At 36.3% G+C, this 21559-nt stretch overlaps 2 protein-coding genes across 2 annotated transcripts; one reads left to right on the top strand and one right to left on the bottom strand.

Annotated features, from left to right (window-relative positions):
• The first annotated feature begins 1469 nt into the window (after positions 1–1469).
• On the top strand, positions 1470–13833 carry LOC128986726 (LHFPL tetraspan subfamily member 2a protein-like). Its single transcript, XM_054407223.1, has 7 exons — positions 1470–1585; positions 5717–5843; positions 7045–7175; positions 8376–8511; positions 9072–9185; positions 9691–9838; positions 12752–13833. The coding sequence occupies exons 2-6, from the start codon at positions 5717–5719 to the stop codon at positions 9831–9833; spliced, it is 651 nt and encodes a 216-aa protein (XP_054263198.1). The 5' UTR covers positions 1470–1585; the 3' UTR covers positions 9834–9838; positions 12752–13833.
• On the bottom strand, positions 9860–21511 carry LOC128986725 (methyltransferase-like 26). Its single transcript, XM_054407221.1, has 6 exons — positions 21417–21511; positions 19536–19586; positions 17842–18081; positions 17434–17588; positions 12716–12970; positions 9860–10109 (listed from the first exon to the last, which is right to left on the bottom strand). Exons 2-6 carry the CDS (start codon positions 19547–19549, stop codon positions 10081–10083), a joined length of 693 nt encoding a protein of 230 aa, XP_054263196.1. The 5' UTR covers positions 19550–19586; positions 21417–21511; the 3' UTR covers positions 9860–10080.
• Positions 21512–21559: the final 48 nt, after the last annotated feature.

Here is a 21559-nt window from a genome sequence, read left to right as displayed (position 1 = left end):
GTCTTTGTGTCACGTACATGAACTAGACACGAAAAACGTGCTTCAAAATTTACAATGGGATGAGAAGTCTACTTGTATACTTCAATTAATTTTAATTGTTAAGATTGTTTAATGGTGAGGTTTGTAACCAATGCATAAGATAATTATTTATTTCACATAGTACACACATTGTTTACTTTGACAGTTGGCTACACTGCTGATAAAATGTAATCAGCTGAAATGTCAATCAAAAGCACCTGTTTTGATAACAATAGTGACAGATTAGTGCTCATGGCACAAGCCAAACATCTGGATCCTTCGCCGGAGGAATTAAAATGTGTCGCGAGATTTTTGTGGGCAAAAAACCTGAGTATACAAGAAATCGACCGCGAACTAAACCTTGTGTACGGGAAAAACGCGGGAACATTTCGCGATGTGGAAAACTTGTGCCGAGAATTTGGCGGGCAAATAAACTGGTATAGTGGAACGTTCGATCAATATGACATCGAACCGTTTACATCCGAAAAGAGGAAGCCACCTAGATTCCAAGTAAGTGAGTGTGTGTTGGTTAGAAATACAGTTGTAAAAATGCTCGACTAAATTTGAACATAGATAACGGCTTTTGTAGACAGTCCTAAATGGAAAATTCATTTTTACTTGATGTATTTTTTTTATTTACCAAGTAACGGTAAAATGCCATGGTTAAAATATTCTATTCGACCATTGATGAGTATACAAAGTAAATACAAACTTATACAGTAGGGCCTACTCATGTTATGATATGAGACCTGGACAAGACAATATAGTTTTGGACCATTTGAACTATTTTTAATTAATGTTTTTTTTGGACGTATAGTGGTCTTGGAATACTTCGGAATTATTAAATGGACCATAAATAAAATTAAATCAAACATCAGTTAAAAAATTAGTAAACTCAATCAATGGCCACCGCAACTATGAGAACTATCACGCAACCCACCAACATTAAAATAATTTTGTAGCCACAATTACGTCTGTAAATCGTTATGGAACAATATTTTTGGTTTTTTTATCCTCTATTTATGACGGGAATGTAGATCGTTGCTTTTTTTAGTACAGGTATCGATAAACCAGTACATCCTAATTCAGTAAAAATTCAACCAAATCTCACAATTATTTTACACATATAATGTAAATACTGTACAACAATAGTATTTACTTTGTTGTGCACTTTGCAGTAACACAATTAAATTACAAGATTAAACTACTTGTACTTCAACACTAGGACAATATCTCAATGCTACAAAACAACAGACACTTTTTACTCCCCGAAGTTTCGTCTTCAATTCCATCCCCCTTCATATAATTAAACTCCCTCCTGTTTACTCCAATAAAACCGGGCGGCAGTTTAAAACAATAGAGGGACAACAATCATACATTGTTTACCCCTTGACCGTCCCAAGGGGGGGGGGCGGCGCGCGCATTCGGAAATTGGACCCAGCTGTGCGTTGCCGCGTAACTCATTATAATTCCAACGCGCTGTGAGTTAAGTCGTGAGTTAGTGAGCGCAGTCAGTGAGTGAGTGAGATTTTGAGCCGCTAGTGGATATTTTGGATACGTATTCAAGGTATGGAATTCACTATAGTAGATACGTTTAGAGTTTAGGCAGTTGTTCCATACGTTGGAGACTGGCATATGGGAATATTTAGTCGTTAGTGTTAAGTTCTGACTTTAAGGGGGTACAATTTACGTACCGGTATTGCTGAGGTTAAAAATAAGTCATACTTTTTATTTACATATTTCAATGACTTTCACAAACATTTAAATTAATTAACTACGTTTAAATTAATTAACCCACGTAATGTTGCATGTCAAATTGGACATAGAAAATAAGTGAGTCGCCAAAGAACCATTAAGTTAGTTCTCTATTATTTATCTATAACATTTTTAATAGATTTGCAAGTATACTTTTAGTTTGTTATTAAACTTGTTCTCTATCATCACGTAGACGAATAGACCCTGACCCTCCCTCTTTGATCACATTAAAATCCACTTACGACAAAACTGTCACTTAAAAACAAACACGTGAATTGCCACTTGAAAAACGCTTAACCAGTGACCACTCCACTATGGATACTAAAGAATCTCCTTTTAGCTTTGAAAAACCTCCTTTGAAAAAGACTCCTGTGTGGTTATTTTTCACATTAACTTCGCGTAGGGTTTTTTGTGTCATCAAACCCCTTTACTTATACAACGATATGTTAGCACTAAGCGAATCTAAAGTTTTAGTAGGCCTACAGAAAAGAGTAGACATGGTTTTAATGAGTGTCCCTTTAATCGGTGTATCTGCTCTTTAATCGATATAGTGAGTCCGATACTTTAAACTTATCATTATAAATACTGAGAGTAAATAACCTTGGATCGTGCTTGGACAGTGGTGGTTTCAAGGGGGAGGATACAGGGGTTAAATCCCCCCATTGGACCCTGGACAAATTAATTTAAACATACATTTCGTCCTAAAGACTTAACAGATATGGACACAGTTCTAGATGTGAAAAATGGCCTAGGTCACCAATCTGCTTTAGAATTTTTTTGGGGGGTGCCCCGGATCCCCTTTCCTTATTACGGGGAGGATCCATACCCCCCGAACCCCCTGGTAGTGGTAGCCCCCCCCCCCCGTGACAAGGGATAGGAGAATAGGAAAACCACCATAGGAGAATAAGAAAACCACCACTGTATTTGGATATGATAAACAATAAACACGATGTATTTAAATAATAATAGCATTCACACAAACAAGATAACAAACCATAAATATGTATTACAAATGAAGACGCCGATGCACCACACACAACACAGACCCATGAAGCGCGTATGTGTGTGAGGTGGTGTGTGTGTGTAGGCGATCGCGTCACCGTATATGGTGTCACGGTGAGTAACGTAACTACAGCGTGGGTGTTTGGTACTAACTTACATTTTTAATCTCGCTACATTTACATACCATCCCACATTCCACGTGCAGTAACACGAGCTAAATTCGTTATGGCAAATTACATTTCACATTGAACTGTAGGTTTTAGTTTCGTCTTTAATAACCAATTGAGCGGCGAGAGAGCACAGATTGTGAATATTTTTAGCTATAACGGTACTTTAAACATCGATTCACCTATGAATGAATTGATGTATGATGGAAATACCTTTTTGCTAGCGTGTAAAATAGGCTAAATAAAATTTTCTTATCAACCATAACTGTTGTCAAATTATACTAAACGGCCTAACCTACTATACTAAACGTGGTCTTATCCTGCTATTAAATATAGCAACTCAATTGTAACTTTTTTCATGTAATTCACATTTGGTTTAATCATAGAAAACAATATATTGGTACAAAATGTTTGTCATTTGGCAGTCTCCGTTTGGGCCTGAAGATGACAGGCGTGACTGGACAAAACTTATCATTATTGTAACACCTTTTATACTACGGCTTGTAAACATTTTCAGAATAAGTGCACATATTGGAAAAGCTTTGAAGACGAGTTTTATTGCATTCGTCTATTCAATAATCATACACTTTTGAGGCTACGCTACTAAAGCAGTAGCCTATAAAAGTGTTATTGTAAGCTTGCTAATTATAGTCATCTCAAATTGCGCCTGATTCGCGTCTAGCAAATTCAACTGACTTGTATCCATGTGTCGTGTTACCTGCTTGTCTTGTATGTATGTGCATCGATGTTTTTCGCCTTCCAAAGTGACGATTGTATCAGAAAAGCTTGCAATAAATGTTAGGGCAGTACATAGCCTAATGATGACACATTTTGGTACAAACTCTGAACTTAGGTAACCATTTCTGGAATTTTAGACTAATCACCAATTTTATTTTTTTAATCTAAGCAAACAACAATGTCATTTTTAAATTACATAATTTTAAACAGTAAGACATGATTTGCGGTCTTGTGGACACAAACGCACGACGACGTTGCGGCCGCACACCAACGAACACGTTTCTGTGTGCCGCACACAGATATGAAATTCTCGGGACGAGACTTATTTGTGTGCGTCACTAGACGTTTCCGGACTGTTGAGCTTCGTCCTTCAAATGTTGAATGAGAGGCTTAGTCATGTTTTGCAAGGGCCATATAGGATTGCTTAAAAAGTATCTAAAAATTTGTATTATTGGGTTATTATTAAAATTATCTTTATGTAAAAAAAAGTTAAAGTAAAGAAAACACACAGATTAATTTGTTCTAATTTGTAAATGAGTGAAGGTTAGCAATTTTTTCAGTTAAGAGTGAAACTAAACCAACAGACTCTGTTGAACAATTGTTAAACATTTTAATAAATAAATGAAATACCCCCGCCGCAGCAAACCTGCAGACTAAGCGAATTTCCATTTGCCTGATTGGATTTAGACTAAAATGTCTCCTTAAAAATATCACATTTATTCCCTATTTAAATAGAATCAGTTTAACACATACTTAGGTTTGCTGCAACAGGGAGGGTAAAAGTGTTTTTTTATGTAAAATGTTAATAGTTAGTAAGAAATAAAAACATTTTCCAAATTTGGGCAAAATATGTTAATAAACAAGCACACTACAACGGTTTACTTATTCTCCATAAGAATAACATGGGAATTTTAAATTAACAATTTTTTGGAATTTTCTCCGTAACCATTAGGCGCATTATAACGCTTCAATATACTAAATTATTTGTTTTTTTAAGCTCTACAAAATAGTTTGGAAAGAAATTTCAAAATTTTATGTTTTTTGTGTCAAAAATAGGAAAAACCCATTTTTACCCCATAAAAGCCCCCATAAACCCCTGTTCCCATGGTCCGATCATGCTGGTTCGCGAACTCGTTCGAATAAACGTAGGTTTACACGTTTGTAGCAAATTTCATCAAAATCGGATCATTTTTGCTCGAGTTATTGCGCTAACGGACACATATATATATATATATGAATTTGAACGGATGGTGTTTTTGGCCTCTAGGGACCTCAAAACGAAAAAAAAAATCGGTCCCGGGTCCAGGTCTTACCATGAGTACTACGGTAATAGCTTATTCCCTATATGGGACATTCGCTAAAATTACCATAATGTTTTCAACATGTAAGGCAAATAATTTCATAATGATAAAACAAATTCAAGCACAATAAATAAAGAATAATGGCTCATGAATTCCTTACATTTGTAAACATAATAAATTTCTTACATTGTACAGTACAAACTTTGTAAATTTGCTTTCTAATTTGTTCTGTACTGCAATATATTTAGTACAAGTAACTTACTTAAATGCTGTGTATTGGGTATGAAATACAAAAGGTTTAAAATCTTGTTTCTTTAATAATTTATGTTTTTGTACTGTAAAAAATAATAAAATTGATCCATGCAAATAAAACTTAGTGTAAATAAACATTTTGTATACGTATCCTTTGAATATGACAAGTAATGTAGTAGAGGTAATATAAATTACTCAGCACGCTATGCTTTCTTGGCTTACTGTATCAAGTTTCTTGAAGAATAGAGTACATTTAGCTACTCAGCTACCATGCCCTAACCGGTATTGGCTAGTAATCTTCCTGTGTGTTCAGTTTATAGTAGAATTCAATGGTAAGACAGAAAAAAATTAATTGATAGATAAAAAATGTATTTAAAAAAACTTAACTAATTCGTTTAAGTTGAAATCTGAAAGCAAACAGTATTTCTTTCTTATTTTTGGCTCTTGTTCTACAATTAGAATGCTTTTTATTTATGCTGACAGATGGGACACGTGATCATCACTGCGCTCAGTCTAGTTTGGGTTTTACTGACCATCACTTCAACATTGGCAGTCTTCTCTGCGATCCTCACTCCCAAGTGGCTCATGGGTCCGATCCCTCTTGAAGTCGGTGAGTATATCCTTTCAATAGAGCTACTAAGTTTGCCAGCTGATGAAATCATTGCTAACCCAGTATGACCTGAGCAACGTCTAGTGTTAAATTTGTAAGAAACAAAGGTCTCGATATCTACTGATTAATCCAAAAACAGCAAAAATATGCTGTTAGGGGGGTCTACAGGGGCTAAACTCCCCCTCCCATTGTGCCCTGGAAATATAAATTTAATCTTACATTTTGTCATAAAAACGTATCAGAAGTTTTTGAACACAGTTCTAGACGCAAAAAATGGCTCTGAAAATCACCAAAGGACTTTAAAAATAGCCAATTTTCTGGGAGAGGGTGTATGCTGTATATAAGATTATTTCTTGCTAGGAAGACATTTGTCTGTACAAGTACAAACAAATTAACAGAAGAGGAAGAGACATCCGTTTGAAAAGGAGTTGTTAGTAAATACTTTTAGGACTTATTTATACTTAACCATCTGGCGAGGGCTTATCTAAAGATTAATTGGTCAATGCTTTAGCTCTAGAAATACTGGTCACTGAGTGAGAAACGATAATGTGCTTTACTTAATAGTTAAAATGTCATAAGCCCTATCAAAAACAATTATTTGAGTAGTTTGCAAACTTTGTTAAAGTTCTTAATTGATGATGGGTTCTTGTCTTTACAAATTATGCAACTGATGGTTGGTTAATTGGTATTTTTCAAAGAAAACTGGATCAATCAGAAACAGCTTAAGAATGGAATATAATAGCTGGAAATGAAATATTTCTAGTTCTAAGAAATATTATGAATTCTGTTTATATTGTATTTGGATGTGCTTCTAAATGAACTACCAAGTTATTAAAATCATTAAAACTCAAGATTAACAATTATTACGAATTTATAAAATTAAATAGTAAAAGGTCATAGCAAATTATTTTATCAAAGATCTTGTGTCAAAGAAAAATAACTAATTGTGAACTTATAGAGTAAAACAAACCTATATCACGCTGTAGTGAATGCTGAGTGTTTTTTGTCATTAACTGGCTTTCTAGCCTGAATAATCACAATGTTGGCTGTATTACCATCAGTAAATGTTGGACTTACTGTAGCAAAACAAGACATGTAGGCTTTTAGTTACATTAAAATGTAAAAAATTAAATTTTTTAAAGTTTGAGATTTATGTTTTAACAAAAAAAAACTTCTAGTTATCTGTTATTTTTTGTTCCAGAAAATGGCACAATCGTTCCATCCGTTGGTATTTTCAACCGGTGCACTCGTATCAAACATCAAAACAACTGTGCAGTGTTCGCAATGGACGGTTTAGCAACAGACAGTGGGGTGTTTCCTTCTTTGTGGAAGGTAAGGTCTTAAATTTATGTGTTTAAAAATCATTCTCACTCCTTTTGTTGTTTGGATAACAGAGTTTAAAATTCCATCTTATAATGCTTCAATTTTATTGCTTATAGAATGTTAGTTAAAACATTTTGTAAAAAACATGGATAAAACACACTCCTAGTGATTAATATCTACCATAAGCTATCTGTCAATGCTTATTGAGATTGTTTGGAAAGGATCAATCAAAATTATCTTCTTCTTTCTTGTCAGAGCCAATAGAAAAAATGATTGTATGGATTAATCCCTTCAACCAATGCCAATGGGTTCAGGAGTTACTTGCGACTCCAGGCCATACCAACACGAGCGGCCCCTGCCCCTTATACAAAACACCCCGCCCCCCGTCTCCGAAAAATTGTGAAAATCTCCTTCGATTGCTGCAAAATCAAGGATATCTTCCCCGATCACTGGAAAATTACAATATGGTCAATAAGCTGCGACAACCTTCTGCTTGCAGCCTTAGTGATAAATCTGATACTGTCTCTAACCTAAATTACCATATGAAATTTTATGTTAGAATGGAAGTAATGACTTGATCTATGATTATATTATGGTATATATATACAGTATGGTGAGATAACAAAATCCAGGACTGTGGGTGACGATCACGTTATTGCTGAGGCCACAAGATATGATCTAGGGAGACAATATTCCAGAAAAAAATCTGTTGATGAACCAAGAGTGGCCCCTGGATTACTTACTCTGTCAATATCTGACCTAAAACATCTCGGTAGTCTAGAGAGGATCGCCAGAAGAACCCACCCTGTTTACAAGAAACCCAGGGGCGATGGGGCGGTCACAGTTTGGACACTGATTTTGTACAACTAAACATTAATTGTTTTGTCTCAGACAATAATCCAGCCCAAAAATGATCTAGGACAACATACCTCTTTCAGTGAATGACTGTTACATTTGTTATAAATGTGGAATCTCTTGACAACGGAACCTCCAGATATTGGAAGATCTTGGTGTGTTCTCTTTTCTCTTTAGTCATGTGCAAACATGTTGAGGTGGAAGGAGAAAGATGGACTGGAAAAATACTTATTGATGTCTCCAGTGCATCTTGTTGCGCACTATAACTTGTTACGGCGATGACAAGGAAAAAATTCAATCTCTCTTACAAAAACCGCTCATCATACCTTACTTACCTCCCCTGTGTTTTCTCAGCTGTCCCTGGTGTTGTTCGTGCTGGGGCTGGTTGTGATGGTGTTGAGTACAATGGCAGCAATCATCAGTTGTTGTGTCCAGAGCATCAACCGCAAGAGCATTTTCACCATCACCGGCACCGTACAGGCCACCGCAGGTGCTCATCTTGTCTTTATGTGGTTATCTACATTACACCATCAGCATTTTTACATTTTATGAAAGGGAATGGTCCAAATCCTAATCTAAAAACGACCTGTTATCAGAAAGTATCATGTTAAAAAGAGTGTGCTTAATAAATAAATGTGTACCAGTACAATCATAGGAATTGTTATTCAAATACTCTTGCCACTATCAAAACTTAAGCCAACCTTCTGTGAAAGTAGCATTCATTTGGAAGCCCAATGACAAATCAAATAGTTTCTAGGTCCAGTATTGATTTTGCTTGTGATCGCACCAGCGAAGCGACCTTCAGATATTTGTATCTTTGTACTGTTCAGTTAATATCAGATAATTAACCGAGCAAAAAAAAAAAAAAAAAATAAATAAATTTGGTGTAGAATTAAAAAATGTACCACAATACAAATGAACATCTTATTAAAATCCAAATTAATGTAGTGCGAACTGCAAATGAGTATGAAAAAAACTTAACTCTCTTTTCCTCATAAAATTTTTACCAAAATCTGATGCAGACAAATACAAGAAATGGTTTATGTGTAGGACTTTTCTACATCATGGGTCTAGTTCTGTATGCAGCAGGCTGGGGAAGTCCTAGAGTGGTCAAACTATGTGGCCGAGACGCGGGGCCCTTTACAGTAGGAGACTGCACATTTGGTAAGAAATACATTGTTCTTATCTGTCACCTAACAAATTTCATTTTGTTTGAACCTCTTTATCAGTCTGGCAGCCCATTTGTTGGTCTGCTTTACTATCAGGTCCTCAATATATTGAGAATATGCCTTATACTAATTCTGAAGTTCCTTATAATTATACACTTGTGAACAGAATTCTGACATTGTAAAAGAGAAATGGTTGGTATGCTTTGAAAACGGGAAGGGATTGGTGTCGGCCTATCTATGGGAGTGCACTTAACAGTAGCTAGCATCCAACATAGCTTTTATAGTCGAACAACTATAAAAGCTCTTCACTCTAAGCTTGAGTGGGACTGTCTTGCCTCCGTGTCGGAATTGGGTAGGAATGATCTTACGCTTTGCTAGGTGCCTTGAAGGTGTGCCTCAGGCATTGAAGGTAACAAAACCGCAGATAGAAATTTTAAGATAAGAAAAACCTTTTTTACCACAAATGAAGATTTTAACTGACACAACCTGATGATCACCAGGTTGGGCGATGTACACAGGCCTAGTAGGAACCTGCTTGACGTTCCTGACGGCTTGTCTATCAGTCTGTGCGGAGAAAACTACATCCAGCGACAAAGTTAGCCGTAAAGTAGAGAGGGGACAGACTCTTGTGTGCCTGCTTTGAATCAGGTTGGTAAATTAAACTCCAAATAAAATAAATCTTCTTTATTAAATAACTTACAGTTAGTTTTCTTCTTCATCAAGATTTGTGATCAATGATTATGTACATGAACACTATACATAAATTATCACAGGAAGTACACGTTTTGATTAAAACTAACATCTTGAATGTTCATATTTTCATGTTTATAACACTGCTTAAGACTGCAATTTTCTATAAATACACACATAAACACGGCTTATATCCTTGATTAAATACGCTTGACGAAATAAAAAAATCCTGTAAGAACAGAAACAGAGACAATTTTTAATTCATGAGAAATTTTAAATTCTTAATGGTGCAATCCCCAAGCTACAACTATTCTAGACTCCTTGTTCACAATGCACTAATGCAGTACAATACAGTCTATGAGCCATGTATTTAAAATAAGACAGTTTCAGCGACACTAACCCATTTTAAAACCTCAGGTTTCACAAAACCCTCCAAATTGATCTTTTTTCTTACAATTTGTACTATACTACTTTCAAATTAACCAGGATCAAAATTCAAAATGTAAATCAATTAGAAGCCTTTGACTTTAAAATTAATTAGGGGCTCCGGTATTTCCAGGTCTAATAGGGCCAACAATTGGTTCAATGAGGAACAATTGGTGTAATATGGTCCCAATTTTATTGTGACCGCAGAAAACGTTCTCGATTTCACAGATACTGTTGAAGATGTTCATGATGTCACCACGACATGGAGGGATATCTTGTACAATATTGTACATTGTACTATGCCAATATTTTAAATATTTTTGAATCACTATTCACTACTTAGCTAAACAACCCGATTTTAGCTTGAAACCAGAAATCCCCTCCATAAAGTTACAGAAAAAAAGTAAAATGTTTAGTAGGACCTTTACAAGAGTTGTTAGGACTGTGGACACAGCCCTTACAAAAAAAATATAAATAATATTATATTGAATATGATATTTTTAGTAATGATAGTGGGACGACTATCTCCCATTTGAACTGTACTGTACAGTGAACACTGATTTCTGAATATAGTAGTGGAATTAGAGTGTCAAGCAATGGAGTAACTAAAAAAACAGCTGGCGTAATGTAGCTCAACCAGGATTCAACAAATATTTTTCTTAGTTTTGTGTTTTGTCTGGAGCCCCACAACTCGGTTCAAGTGAAATACAATAAATACATCTGCATTACACCAGCTGATGTTATGCTCTATTTGAGTCAAATTGTATCAATGTTGAAGTGGTGGTTTGGGAATCGCTACTTTAGGATTGTAAACAAGGTTTTACATTACTTTATAGGTAGTTAAATGCTAAAAAAAATTTGACAAAACTACTTGCCCTGATCAAAATTTACTAACAAATACCCTTGGACAAAATATTTGTTACATCCGAAAGATATTTCCATCCGCACCACATTTGTGTATAACATTTTTTCACAACAGGGCTGTAGGTAAACATCTAGAGTTTGGCTATAAAACAGCCAAGCTTCACAATAATTAATTATTGACATTATAAGAATCTTTGTAAATGTAGATTTAAGTATAATATATGAAATGCTTAGCACAAATCATCTATAAAATAACACGCGTAAAATATATAATCCAAGATCTCATAATAAATACTCTCTTTGTACTCTTGATAAAGAAACCCTTGATTATAAATGCAATGAGTGATCAAGTAAATCTCTCTACAACGTTTATTATCTGCCTTTACTTCCAAAATACTTGTGATAGATAAACAAACAAAAGACAATTTAATAACTTACCATCTCACCAACAAGTCTGGTACCAGAAAGCGAAGATGGTAAAAATACTAGATATCACTTTCATACCACGTTTTTTTGAAATTATACTACTACAAAAAAAAACTAATATCTCATGTTGTTATATAAATTGACCCACCCTTAAACAATTTAAAATGAAAACAATTCTTTTAGAGTTTTGTCTTTACAAAAATAAATAACTAGCAATTTGTTTACCCTAGATGGGTATCGCACATAAATTTGACGTAGGACGAGTTATTTTTAGCGTCCCACCCCGCACCCCCTCAACCAACGCTACCCTCCTTCCAGCAGTGCTCTCAGCAGTCATTTGCCTAGTGATGCCTGCCTTGGTTGGGTTGTAGTGTGTTTTTTTACGTTCCTTGCCAGTCGGTTTCTTGGAACGCATACATCAAACTTACGTGTCAATACCCTTTGTGTGTAGTAAAATGACCGGCTTGTGTATAGTTAACGGCCGACAGTACGCCAAATCTACGTATTTTTATCCTTAGCGTCACACTGTATGACGATACCTTTCTAGTGTTAAATCTATGGCAGTATGAGAAATGGAAAGTTAATTAGAGAGGTTTTAGTGTAGGCTTACGTTGTAGAGAGTTTGATGAGCAAGACTATATGAAACATTGGAACAAACTTTGTGGCAGCTAATATGTCCATGAAATGATTTTCATTCGCCATCTTTGAGTTCAGGACCCAACCTGTTCCTGTGCTCTGCAAGGGATTTAGGCTTGTTTCTTGCTTTTTAAGATGTAAATTCTTGTAATTTTTCCCCATAAAATTATTAACTGTACGTAAAAATAGACAGTAGTATTTTGGTTTTAGGGAAAAGGAATTTAAGCTGTTTGCTATTGTACGATTTAGGTTAAAATTGCCAAATATATACAATATGTTAGCCTTGCTACATTTCAAGCTGTCTTAGTATTATATTTTAAAATACAAATTTAAGACAAAGATTATAAAACTGCAGAGCTATAGATTTGTTTTCTGCTTTAATGATGGTGGCTGATGGATTGACTTGCAAGTTCCAATGTGTCATATAGTTCATTACATTACATACAGCCATGCATTTCACTGCACGATTGTAAAGTTAATTACTTTGTTTCATCCATGCAAGGAACTTATTGTTTGCAGGAAGATCGTGACTCCGGACCAAAGTGAGACCGAGGCCTGAAGCTAGAGGTTCCAACTCTCTCGTCAAGTCTCTCAAACCCCACTCTTCATTCTGCGATCGCAGGGACCTGTCAAAGCTTACGTTGCTTTCCGGTGTTATTTTGCTGTCCACTGCGAAAGGCCCGTACATAAACAAGTAGCCCCCTGGCTTTAGTATGTAAGAGGCTCCCTTGAACAGACCTGAAAAATTAAATATTATAAAGTACTTTTAATTACTAGAGCCTGAAGTCACTTGCCTCTAGCTCAAGTTACGAGTAAAAGTCAAATGTGATTATCATATATTTATATTGATGTCATACTATACCATTCGCAAAACAAATATTTTGAATATATTGTTTACCTTAGGGTGTCAACTATTTGGGGGGCATTTATTTGACGACCCATGTCCAAGTAATTGTACAGTTTAAGATGAAAACAAACATTTTAAGTCTTAAGTGATTATAAAAATTAGAAACTCTATTTTACAGAGAAGATTGACAAAGCAGAGTAAAATGAAGACGAATCCTACAGTACAATAGCAGTTCAAACAATTTACTGTGATATAGGTGGTTTAGTTTTGTCTTGATCCAACTGACAAAAGACTGAAATACTAAAACACCAATAAAGATGTACTTCAAATGTTGTACTTAACCTTTCCTTTAAATAGTGATTTTATCCTCAAAGTCCCTAGTAACGTAAGAGAATTTTTTTTAATAACATATTTTTGTAAATCACCATCCAACCTATATCCAAATCGAACTTCCTAATGAAACGTTGTGGGGCCAAATATTACGCTTTAATACTATAAGACTTTAAGCTTTGAGTATGATATAGCATAGCAAATTTTAACTTTTTATTGAGTTACAACTTATGCTGTTACTTTCAAATATAAATATATTTCTGAACTGTAGTTTTACGTTTGAGTCCATATTATTGTTGTTTTTTTGTATAATTTCAATAGTATACAATTAAGCTTAATTTTTAAGTTAGCTTGTAAATTACTGTGAGACTTTTTTTGTATATTTGTAATTTTTTAATTTATTTTCACAAATTATAGTAAATAAACGGTGAAAAATCTAAATTATGTTATTTGACCTTATATTTCAAGCAAATAAGGATATTTATGTGTGTTTTTAAATTACACAACACACTTTAAATTTAAATGGTCAATTTACCCTCTAACTTAAGACAAAAATCTTAAATTTAGGGAAATGCCCCGGACATTTCTTTTTGAGGCCGCTGTTCTTTTACTGGAGTGTTAAATAAAAGTAGGCATAAACTTGTACTTAGCCTTGTAATCATTGGTTGTTTTATAGTAAAATCTGGACCGATTTTAGGTCAGGTTTTGTTTGATTGAAACTCGTTGAAACTTTATTGACAATTTTCTATTTTGCACTGAAGTTAAATAAATGTCAGAGGATAGAAATAGATTATCAATACATTACTTTGTTTGACTGAGTTGAACAGTTTTAAAGTTACATCTAAATATACCAAAACCCCTTGTCGGTCAGCGGGACTGTCTAGGAAAACTGGGACAAAGCAACCTTCATCATGACTGAACTTGGCTTAATGTTCTACCTAGACATTCCATTCCCATGGTAAAGTTGTAGCCATTTTTTAAATGAAAATCGTTGTAGTTGATGTGAGCCACCGACACATTGCTCTGATCTAAATTACCGGTGCTAATTTCTGTCGAATACACAAGCTTTTTTACCAAGTTAAACTAATGGAATGACTTATAGCTACTAGCAACAATGAAATGAGCCATAGCAACTATTATGAACCATCAACTACCGTCAGCAACAAAAAAGAAAATATAATTTTAGACTAGCGCATTCTGTGACTGGCTCACACAACTACATTCTTTTTAGTAAAAGATTGGCAACAGCTGGTCCATATAGATGGGATGTCTACTTCTGTATCCAATAGTCAATGGTTCTACTTAAAATGGTTTACAATAACTACATTTAATAGTAATCCTTAGTCGATGTAGGGGCAAATAGTTTCGGTTCTTCTGAACCATTATCAGGTAATCACATCATTAGGTCGTCAACATAGTTCTTCAAAAACCTTATTTCAGCCCGGGCACATTCAATAGTTATTTGTAGCCTATAACTAGTGCCCGAAGTGGCACTTTGCAGCACATGAGAGAAATGTTTATGCACAATCCGCAAGCTAGTGTGGAAAGTTCCTCGAGAGCAGCAAAGGCACTTTGTAACTTTCCAAGTGAAGTGCACTCGAAAAACTTTCCACACTTTTGACTGCGGCTCGAGCGTACAGATAATATTTTTACTAGATACCTAATATAAAGCAAATAAATAAATAATTAATCTTTCAAAGCCTAAACAACACATTTTAGGTTAGGTTAAATCCAAGCGTTGAACGAAAATATAATGTCAACAGGTTAAGTCCTAGTATCAAAATTAAATACCCCCGCCGCAGCAAACCTGCAGACTAAGCAAATTTCCATTTGACTGATTGGATTTACACTGAAATGTCTACTTAAAAATATAACATTTATTCTCTATTTAAATAAAATTAGTTTAACTAGTACTTAGGTTTGCTGTATCAGGGAGGGTAAAACTGTGTTTTTTTTTGTAAAACGTTAATAGTTAGTAAGAAATAAAAACATTTTCCAAATTTGATCAAAATATGTTCATAAACAAGCAAACTACAACAATTTACTTATTCTCCATAAGAATAACATGGGAATTTTAAATTTACAATTTTTTGGAATTTTCTCTGTAACCATTAGGCGCATAATAACGCTTCAGTATACTAAATTATTTGTTTTTTTAAGCTCTACAAAATGGTTTGGAAAGAAATTGCTAAATTTTATGATTTTTGGGTAAAAAATGGGAAAAACCTATTTTTACCCCATAAAACCCCCCGTAAACCCCCGTTCCCATGGTCTGATCATGCTGGATCGCGAACTCGTTCGAATAAACGTAGGTTTACACGTTTGTACCAAATTTCATCAAAATCGGATCATTTTTGCTCGAGTTATCGTGCTAACGGACACATATATATATATATATATATAAATATATAAATATATATATATATATGAATTTGAACGGATGGTGTTTTTGGCCTCTAGGGACCTCAAAATGAAAAAAAAAATCGGTCCCGCGTCTAGGTCTTACCATTAGTACTACGGTAATAGCTTATTCCCTATATGGGAAATTCGCTAAAAGGCTGTAAAAAGGCTGCATCAGCTGATTGTAGCTGTAGTACCTGAAGTGTTGCCAACTTATTTTCAAGCGTACACACACGTATTAAGTGCCTAATCACACTGTTTTGTAGTAATTGGTTGTAATACTCAGTGCCGGATTTAGGGTACTTGCGGCCCTAGGCCAAATTACTTGAGCGGCCCTCCCCCTATGGTGGAAATTCCTTGCGATCGCGGAAGTAATCGTGAATATCTCCTATGCATCAAGGGGACATCATCATTGACACCCGTGATCGTGGATGAAATCATGGACATCTCTCCTAAACTAAGTCAAAGCCATCATAGGTAGGCCTATCCGGGACTGCGACAAAATCTTTAACATCCCCCGCGGGCTGCAACAAAGGGACATCATCCTCGACACTCGCGATCACGGCGAAATCGTCATCATATCCCGTGAGCTGTGACCTGGAGGACATCATCAACGTCACCCGTGGCCGCAGTAAAATCGTGAACATCTCCCGCGGGCCGCAATCACGGGGACATCATCATAAATACTCACGACCGTGGCAAAATCGTAAAAATCTCCCGTGAAGCAGCAATCACGGTGACATCATCATCGACACTTGCGATTGCAGCAAAGTCGTGTTAAAAACATCTCCCGTGGACTGCGATCACGAGGACATCATCATTGTCACCCGCGGCCGTGCCAAAATCGTAAATATCCCGCTCGGGAAGCCATCACGGGGACATCCTCATTGACACCTTTAGCCGCGGCAAAATCGTTAATATCTCCTGCGAGCCGCAATTACGGGGACATCATCATTGACACTCGTGATAGCGGCTAATTCTTGAACGTCTCCCATCGGCCGCAACCGTGGGGACATCATCATCGACACTTGCAACCGCGGCGAAATCGTGAACATCTCCCGCGAGCCGCAATTACAGGGACATCATCATTGACACTTGTGACAACGGCTAATTCTTGAACATCTCCCGCGGGCTTCGATCATGAAGATACATCACAGTCACCCGCGGCCATGGCTAAATCGTGAACATCTCCCTCGGTCCGCTGAGACATCATTATGTTCACCTGTAATCCTGGCAAACTGGTGGTTTAACTTTTGATCTAAAAAATGTTTTTCTCAATCCTCCGCGGCCCCCTTTTGCTTGCGGCCCTAGGCCGCGGCCTAATCGGCCTAGTGGTAAATCCGGCACTGGTAATACTGGAGTGCAGTAAAAAAATGAGGGTGCAAAAGTAAGTAAATGCAGGAATTAGCTACTTTGTGTGCTATAATCAGCACAATGAAGCCTGCTTTGTCAGGTATTATCTGATGCCTTGTAGGCCTGATAAAGGTTTAGAAGAACAGAAACTAGTTGTCACTACAGCAACCAAAGATTACTATATGCAAATATTGTCACAATTTTAAGTATAATGAACAGTAATCCAAAGGCTACACAACCATTTGAAAACAAAATTTCTGTCTCTACGAACCTTCAGTGCAGGCCCAGGGTGATATGTGTATCATGTTGGCATTGTACATATAGTCCACAGAGCTCTGGGAAATCCCACCATCAAGCCAGGTGTCTGGGGAAGTCGTTACGTCGAGACGAGCTGCCTTCTTCATGTTTGAGATTTTTAAATGATTCCTAAAACATTCATTAGGTTGTGGTCATCAAATCATCTGAAAATACAGCTATTTGTGTATTAAGAGCATCATTGCCGCTTGAGAACTGTAGATGCCATACATTAAGAGAGCAGCAATGACGGTTTGTGCTTGTAATACACACAATGTAGTAAACACTGTGCACGGCTCATTCAACGATGTACTTTTTAAATACAAAATTGGCTTCAGCCGGCCCATATGCCTACTTAATATTCCAAATCAATGATACTACGTACCTGAATGCATCAATACTGCTCAGTAGGCCCAAGTCGTACTCAGTGGGCTGGAAGGTGACGTGAGGGAAGTGTGGGGCAAAGTGCGAGATGTGCTGCCCGGTACCGGAGGCTACCTCCAGGAACATCGGGGGTTGACCCCCCACTCCAAACCCACTCTGTAGCGTGATGTATTGCTGCAGACACTGCAGAATGAAAGACTTGTTGCGCTCTGCTGCAGGATATATCACAGCTCCGAGAGGCCTGCACAGTAATTTAGTTCAAATGTAATTTGAAGTCGTCATCCAAGAATAATATGATATTTTTTTGTATTTTTTTATTGATTTATAACATAGAAATAGGCAACAATTAAAATTGACTTGGATAGTGAAAGAATACTTAGCCTAAATCTACATTATTATTCATCATTTCCTGCAGAATTGATTTTTTACAATATAGAAATATGTTTACAGGTATCTTACGAAGTTGCATCTAGTCCATCATCGTGTGTGTTAGGGTCTGCTGCACATTCTTTCAAGTTAATAAATTGTATCCTTGTTTGAGTGTGTTAATTATTGTATTTATGTCTATTGACGATGACATTGTGTTCTGATGATTTTATTGCTTTATTTGAGGCTTAACAATGAAACTGTTGTTTTAAAAACTAAGTAGGCCTAGTTGCCAAGACTAGGATTGATGATGTAGGCCTAAAGAATGTAAATATATTTTTTGATTGTTAGGCCTACATCTATAGTTGTCTTAAGTTAAACAGCAATTTTGTCATAAAATATGAACATTACTTAGTAGGCCTAATTAGTTGTAATAGTAAAGCAAATAATAACCAAACTAGTAAGTACTGGCCTAGTTATAAAATGCCATCTCAAAAGAAAACAATTTAGGCAGACTGACTTCAACAAATCTTCAAAGAATAAAATGCCTTGGGCTTACGCGGTCCAAGTTGCGTGTAAATGAACCCCAATGAATATTTGGAAATATAAATAATTTTTCAAAAGCATATACCTAAGTTACGGTATTGGTTCGAAAACGCAACTGTTATTACATTGAATCGCTTTGGTAATGCGTTCTTCCTCACGATCGATGCACTAAATATTCACGGCACAGCTTTTGTTTATGTAAAGCATAGCGTTTTGTAGCGTTAGGGCCTACTGTTTGCAGAACGGATCATTATTCTGCAGAAAATAAAGTAGTTGACTTTCTACAGAGATACTTTTTGTAAAAAAAAAATGTTAAATTGTTGTGTAACATATTCTGCAATAAAACGTACAGGTTATAATGTAAAAAAGGGCCATTTGACTGAAAAAAAACCAGTCAGGCAGGCTGGGCTTTTTGCAACCCTCCTCGTCTTTCTGCGACAATGTCGTACTGTCGCACGTAGTTCTACTTTGGAGGTGCAGTGGGGCGGGATCGTGTACGAATGGTTTTCCTACTCTGTATTTTACAAAGAACCAAGCAACAACACAACTTATGGGAGTTCATTTCCAATTTCAAATACGGTAGCAAAAAAAAAGTGTTTTTAAACACCAAATAAGTTAGGCTTATGATGGAACAGAATTAACAAACTTGAGGCTTTTAAGCACCAAGAAACTCTGTAGGCCGACTAACTTACTTTAACCTATTTGTTTCTATAATAGTTTTTTGCAAAGAGATAAAACAGTAAGTTTTTCCATGCTTCGATGGCTTAACATTGCATACTTTACCTTTCAGATGTCATGATGAATACAGCTACTTCTTTCTTACTACCAAAGCACCTAAAACACAGAAAATAAGTTAACATGTAGGCCTATTAAGTTAAATATCTAGGTACTAAGAATTATTTAGCGTAAAAGAAACTCATTAAGTTATTGCTAAAGGTCAACTTCACATTTACAGGGTAACTTACCTATGATTTGCATTTAAAACAAAGTAATCACGCTTGTAACACAATTTAAGTGTCAGGCTATCTTAAAACAATTGCAAAAAATTAATCAAAAAAATAGTAAGCTGATCTGCTTTAATAAGTTACCCTAACTTAGTGTCTCAGTATTCGGTGTGGGAGGGAGGGGTGTGTATGGTTCCTGACACATTTCACAAAATCGTAGGCACTATGGGTTTGGACCAACTTACCCTAAAAGTGTTTCTTTACCTATAGCCTACTCTGTAACTTACTCATGAAAAATGCCACCAGGCTTAAGCACGGTTCGCACTAGGCTGCTGGCCAGCAGCTGGTGATCAGCGGCTGGAACCAGCACCAGCAAGCAGCGGATTTTGCACAGAGCACACTAGGTAGCTTGTCAGCCACTGGTGATCAGCGTCCGTGGGACCTCGTTATCGAATACTGTTGATTATTGAGGGTGTGTGAGAAAGAACAGCTGTGAAATTTGGCAACAACTCACTGTAAGCTGCTTCTTTAATGCCCCTACTTTTTTGAAGAGGTCCCACAAGCACGCATAGTTTTGGAAAAAATTTAAGAAATCAATAGGCCTAACCTGCTTCCCCTGCAACCACTTAAGCTCAGTCATTTCTATTTCTATGCTACAAAATTACTACTTTTTTAAATCGCCTAGAGTTCAAAGCTCAGTTCTTGTCGCTATTTCGTCCTTGGGTCCTCATAAACCAAACCAGTACTTAATCTAATGTTGAGGATGTGTGTGAAAGAGAAAGAACATTAGGCCTATTTAAAGACGCTTAACCACAAGAAGAGGCGTTAGGGCTGCAAAAATTAAAAGATGAATTAGAAACATACAAAAATGTTTTACGAATGGCACCACTTCCTGAAATTGCTAGAATTTAGTTAAATAAATATATAATTGAGAAAAAGATTGAAACAGGTGCAAAAATGGACAAGTGGAAAAAGATATATTTTGGTCGCCGCTGGCACACTTCTATAGGTGGTCAGACTACACTGGTGGCTGGTGCCAGCGAGTGCGAGTGGTCACGTGACTTGCTAGTCGCCGCTGCCTCGCTACCTAAAGTTGAACATGTCCGACTTTGCCAGCCGCTGACAAATACTCGCCGGCTTGCGGTGCCAGCTACGAATTCTGTGGTCACATTACGCTGACAGTAGCGGCTTCTTTCAATTCGCCGCTGATGCCAGCCTAGTGTGAGCCGTGCTTTAGGCTTAATAGGCTACAACAAGAAAATAGCTTAGCCTACTGTAGGTACCGGTAGGAAGATATAATTGAATAAGTAACGGATTTGGTTAATGCATAGGCCTATGCCTAGTCCTAAGTTGATTTAATGATTGCAAATGCTATTTCTTAGCTAAACTTAACTGAAACTCTTTTATGTATGATAGGCCCTACGGTACTTAGGATTACATATTTGACTTAAAACACTGCATAAATTTCACGTAATGGGTTTAGGAAGGCAACCTTTATAGGATTATTAAATAGGTGAGGCCAAAGCACCTTATAGACCCTAGCCTAGATAATTTTACGGTGTTTGTTGGTGACTTGTTGATTGGACTTTTCTTGGATTATTGACAACATCTTGTGCTACTGCTACATATAGTCAATGGTTAGACCTATGTAATACGTTATCTTAAGATATCTCTCCATTAAGCGAATTAATTGGTAAAAATCAGAGCTCAGAGCACTTACGAGATGGAACGATCTCAATTTGTTAACAAATAAAATCAATCGTCAACACAATAAACACACGCCACACGGTAACCTCAAATTCTGTTACCAACGACATAACAATGCTGAAAGCTGACGACGGGAGTTGAATGTTGAATTTGAAT

This window comes from Macrosteles quadrilineatus, unplaced genomic scaffold (assembly GCF_028750875.1).
Source record: "Macrosteles quadrilineatus isolate MER2022 unplaced genomic scaffold, UCM_ALF_1.0 Scaffold_2__2_contigs__length_208266976, whole genome shotgun sequence".
NCBI lineage: Eukaryota > Metazoa > Arthropoda > Insecta > Hemiptera > Cicadellidae > Macrosteles > Macrosteles quadrilineatus.
This window is presented reverse-complemented; position numbering and strand designations above follow the sequence as displayed.